The sequence below is a fragment of the Otolemur garnettii genome, unplaced genomic scaffold, assembly GCF_000181295.1.
Source record: "Otolemur garnettii isolate 467f Iridium unplaced genomic scaffold, OtoGar3 scaffold00166, whole genome shotgun sequence".
Taxonomy (NCBI): Eukaryota; Metazoa; Chordata; class Mammalia; order Primates; family Galagidae; genus Otolemur; species Otolemur garnettii.
Window position 1 is genome coordinate 3683725 of NW_003852561.1, and position 5086 is coordinate 3688810.

At 38.1% G+C, this 5086-nt stretch overlaps 1 protein-coding gene across 2 annotated transcripts in view; it reads right to left on the reverse strand.

Moving 5' to 3' along the window:
* Positions 1–431: 431 nt before the first annotated feature.
* GOSR1 (golgi SNAP receptor complex member 1) overlaps positions 432–5086 on the reverse strand; it is a 46857-nt gene continuing 42202 nt past the window's right edge. For both annotated transcript variants that reach the window (XM_012811584.2, XM_003800105.2), the window contains exons 8-9: positions 4246–4328; positions 432–773 (exon numbers count right to left, since the gene is read on the reverse strand). In XM_012811584.2, the coding sequence (XP_012667038.1) occupies positions 649–773; positions 4246–4328 (208 nt within the window). In that variant the 3' untranslated portion in view covers positions 432–648. The remainder of the gene's footprint in view (positions 774–4245; positions 4329–5086) is intronic.

The window sequence follows — 5086 nt, forward strand, 5'->3', positions numbered from 1 at the left end:
AAAAAAAAAAAAAAGACAAAGGCTATTTTGCAGTGTTTTCCATTTCAGACAACCTCCAACATGCTGAAGTTGGCCTATCAGCATCTCAAAGAATCTATGAAAGACAAAAATTTCCTTGAATACCAAAGGAGTTGAGGACATAAAGTAAAAATTTAAAGTACAGATCATCAAGAAAGGGGTTGTGATTTCTCATCATGAACATAAAATAAGAGGACAAGAATTATTTTTACTTACAACTCAATCTGGTGGCGTAAGAAAAGCAGTCTTTGGATATAGAGAAACCTGGTTTTCTGAAGAGTCACACTATAAGAATGGGCTTATCATCAGGCTTCAACACTACCACTGAAACACAGAAACTTTGTTTTTGATTGGTTCATTGGTTTACTTACTAGGGAGACAAAAGCAAATGAAACCCCCCCCTTTTTTTTTTAAACTAAAACCAGAAAAATGTGCGTTAGAAAAGATAGCACAGAAAAACTGTGGCTTCAGCTCAACCTGACCATATCACAGAGTTCATCACTGTCAGTCTTGAATTCATCTGGCTGATCGGGTTAATTATTAGCACAGTCAACTTCTCCCTCCTACATTTCCTTGTTCCAGATCATGGTGTGAAAGTGGTGGTTGTCAAGAGTCCCTGGAGATGTCCCATCAATGAAAAGCATACAGCAGCAATAGGATGGTACAGATACCAATAATACCACCAAGGATGAGTGAGTCTCGCCGCTTCCTAAGGTTGATCCTCTGGATCAGGCTGTTCACAGCAGGAAAACGATCTTTGGGAAATCTTTATTAAGGTCATATTTGGAGAAGTCTCTTTAGTAAAAAGTCATAAGAATGACAAAAATAGAGATCAGTGGTGTCCAGAAACAGTAAGTGATGAGAAGACAGAGAGGGGAAGAAAATCATACTGAGGGAATCTCAGCACATACTAAAACTGGGAATGCCTACTGCTCGAGGAAGGTCTCAAACAAATTCAAGTCTCCCCGTCTTGTGTGCAGTGCAGAAATGAGAATGAGAAGAAAAAAAAAATAATAGAGAAGGAGAAGAACGACAGCTCCCACATACTTGAATAGAGGGATTTTGCCAGGTTTCAGGTCAGGATAGGCGCCAGTGTGGTCACCACGGTCAGGAACCGAACTCTGCAGGCAGGGAGGCAGAGACAGCCAGCTACTACCCGCCCCATTCCATCTCCCTCCCTTTTTTTCCCTCCTTATCTCTCTCTCACTCCTTCTCTCTCTCACTGGTGAGTTTTGCCTGACAGTTTTGAAGAAATACTCGATCTTCTCCCCACAGGGTAACACCTGCCCCTATGCTCCATCCCCCCAATTTAGGTGGGAATAAACTCTAGGGTCTGTATAATGACAGGCACTGGTAAATTATTCAAATTTTTACATTTATTTTGCAGCACTAGGCAGGATATAGTAGGAGAGTGGACTAAATTGCTCTGACTATCCTATTTGGAGACCATAAAAAAGATAGGAAATTTTTGATTTTAGGGGTTTTATAGCAGTTGCAACTATATTTACTTAGTATTTCCAAATATCTTCCTATTCTCACTTGCATGTTGCAGACCAAAGCACCTATGCTGTTCTGTATTTCTGGTGATGGTTTTTGACATGTGTATCCTCTTTGTTAACAGAGGTATTTAGACCAAGTTCAGGAAAACCAATGACAAAAACCACCTGGGATATCAGAGAACTGGAATAATCCCCACTCTTTGCAGGTCCTCATTGCATTTTCCTCTTAACAAAACTGCTCTCACCAAGGTCTATATTCATTTCTATAGTCTTTTTTGTTTGTTTGTTTTTTGAGATAGAGTCTCACTATGTCACCCTCGGTAGAGTGTCGTGGTGTGACAGCTCACAGCAACCTCAAACTCTTGGGCTCAAGCCATTCTCTTCCCTCAGCCTTCCAAGTAGCTGGGACTACAGGCACCCACCAAAAGGCCTAGCTCTTTTTAGAGATGGAGTCTCGCTCTTGCTCAGGCTGGTCTTGAACCTGTGAGCTCAGGCAATCCGCCTGCCTTGGCCTCCCAGAGTGCTAGGATTACCGGCGTGAGCCACTGCGCCCGGCCTCATTTCTGTATTCTTATATAATCTATGTATTATATGATTAGAACCCTGTCATCTTCTATTCTTGAATTTCTCCCTATGACTGAAATAGAGCTTTTACACATTGCATTAATATTTCTTTTATTTTTGAATTAATGAAAAAGAGGACAATTTGCAGAAACAAGTTTAAAAATGTAAGTAATGGACAAAAACTTTTACCAAGTAACAATCTCATATATAGAGAAAATGCCCAATCTTTTCTTGCTTTAGTAAATGGATAAACAAATCTACTGAGAGATATATAAATTTTTGGCATATACTATGGTGCAAATATTTTTGTCCAGTTTCTCTTTTGGGACTCACCTTTTCCCCTTCTATAATAATCTGGCCGACCTCACCCTCTGCCATCAGGTATACACACAAACTCAGGATTTGCCAGTAAGAATATTCCCTCCCCTTAGCCAGTGACTGGGTTGGGCAGTGACTTCAGCTGGAGCAACCACAGTCCTCTTTGGGTTTTTTGAGACGGCTGTTAGAAAAGACATCCTTTTTCCATAGAGATATGGGGATTTTTTAGCTGGTATTTTAGCCATCTCTATCACCATGAGGACAAGGCATGAAAAAGAAATTGGCAAACTCTAATAGATAATTGAGAAAGGCTTCAATCAGTATTTCCCACAAAAAATTCAAGGTTTCAAAAGTTTTGCTAAATATACTCTCTTTTATAGTTGCTAAGAGCCTGTATTCTTGCTGGTAACCAAGTTCATAGAGTAAGAAAGACAATGATTCCATAGAAAAAGCAATGGGAAGTTAAAATTTAAATCTCTAATGACTAGCTGTGGACATGTACCAAGCCATTTGTCTGGGCCTAATTCTTCATCTGCAAAATAGTAACAATTTCTACATTCTCTTTTTGTGTGGTAATGATAAAGTGAGATAATGTATATAACTGAACTCTGTAAAGTTTATAGTCCTATATAATATATAAGTGATTTTGGATGTGTGGGGGTTTATACTTCAGGGGACGAGGCAAAAGTAAAATTCGCAACAAATGTCAGGATCTTCTTTTCCCTAGGTAAAGAGTTATCAAACTAAAACTTACCTTAAATTATCAAGGACCACAAGACACTCAACTTTGAAAATTATAGGTCTTTCTTCCCTTAGTAGTTGGAAAAGAAAGTTTTTTTCTCCCAAAGGCTTGTCTTAAATAAAACAGTTCAAAATGACAGGCTAGTAAGTTTCCCTGGTGAGTTTCTTGGAAGTATTAGTAATCTTAATTTAAATTGGGAAAATTAAAAATTAAAAAGTAGAAGCCACAAGAAACAAACAGAGTATTTATCCTAGAATTCAGCTTTGCATAAAGAGTCACGATACTCTGTCAGCAACTACAACTCATCCACATAACGAGGTTGGACAATTAAGTTCACAAACTCACCCTGGAAAAAGTGCTACCTACCTCACTGCTGAGTATCTCTATGGTTACCTTCAAAGCACCTCCCTTGGCCATGTGGTGACTGGAGTGACAATCAGCAATGAGGTAGGTCGCACTTTTTCTACGACAAGTTTTCAAGCTTAAATGTCAGATCTCATTGTCTATTCTACAAGAATAGTTCTGACAGCCATTCCAAAAAAGGAGTTCCAAAATTGCTTGCAGGGTGGACTAGGCGCTGGCATTGATACATTGCTTCCCAAGGGGTGTACTTCAAAAGTGACCAAAGTGATTTTCAGCAATGAGGTCGCACTTTTTCTAGGATGAGTTTACAAACCTAATTGTCCAGCCTTGTATATGGCTCTCTCCTTCCTTCCCTCTACCACACATCTGCCAGTGATTTTTACTCTCCAAACTGAAAAAAGAAAAAGCATGCAATTCATGATAATTTAGGTAAAAGAAGTATATACTGTGGGGTTCTAACAGGAATATCCAAGCTTTTAAATATGTAACGTAACTTTGTGAATTCACATTTATAATTTTTTTCTAAATCCACTAGTATTAAACCTCTGATGTACAATCTTTAGAATTAAACAGCATCAACTTTTCCAAAGTAGGAATGCATGGTATATGCATCATCAAATTACTGATGGGCTCTACCCTAGTGATAAATGGGAACGTGCCAAAAGAAAAAAAACCCAGTACACATATATATTACTGTTCCCCCTTCCCCAAACACCGATTGTAAACATTCTAAAAGGATACTGGCCAAAGTGTTCATTTTGCTCTGAATTGACTTCAACATTCCTCTCTGTAAAGTCATATTTTCTTTTGTTGCCATAGCAATGCTACAAAGGAGAAAGAGATGACAATTAAATCGGCATTTAAAATCATCCTGTATAGATACATCATATCTTTAAAAGTGAACAGAAAACTATAATGAGCAACATCATCTTAAAAAGTACTGGGCAAGTGTGGCGCCTGTGGCGCAAAGGAGTAGGGTGCCGGCCCCATACGCCGGAGGTGGCAGGTTCGAACCCAGCCCCAGCCAAAAACAGTAAAAAAAAGTACTAGGCAAGAAAACACATGGAGGAAAAAATCACTTCCCAACCCCTTCCCATTGTCCTTTTTGTGAATGACCCCACTACTATTCTCTGCTTTATTTTTGAAGAAGGCAGTAAGCAATTCCCTATGTTTTCTTTAAAATAACAAATGAAAAAAGGCATTAACAGATAAATAACATATTACAAACTTCTTAAAATGATTTTAAAAAGAACTAGCTACTAAAATGTTCTTAATTAGGAAAAATTGTTGAGAGAAGTAGGGAATTAACAAACATAAACATAGAACAGAAATGTAAATACCATAAAATTATTCATCTACAATTAGCCCTAAATTTATAAAAAGAATATATTCTAAAATTCAACTAGGCAGAATTTTGGGACATGTGTGACACATTATGCTGGGTTTGCAAGTGAGAAGACAAAGGTCACAGATTTATTAAACATGACTGAAAGAAGGGAAAAGGCCACTATTTGTAGAATATAATCTCTTCCATGTGACTACTGTGATGTCTTGTTTTAAAGAATCTGAGTAAGTATCTTTT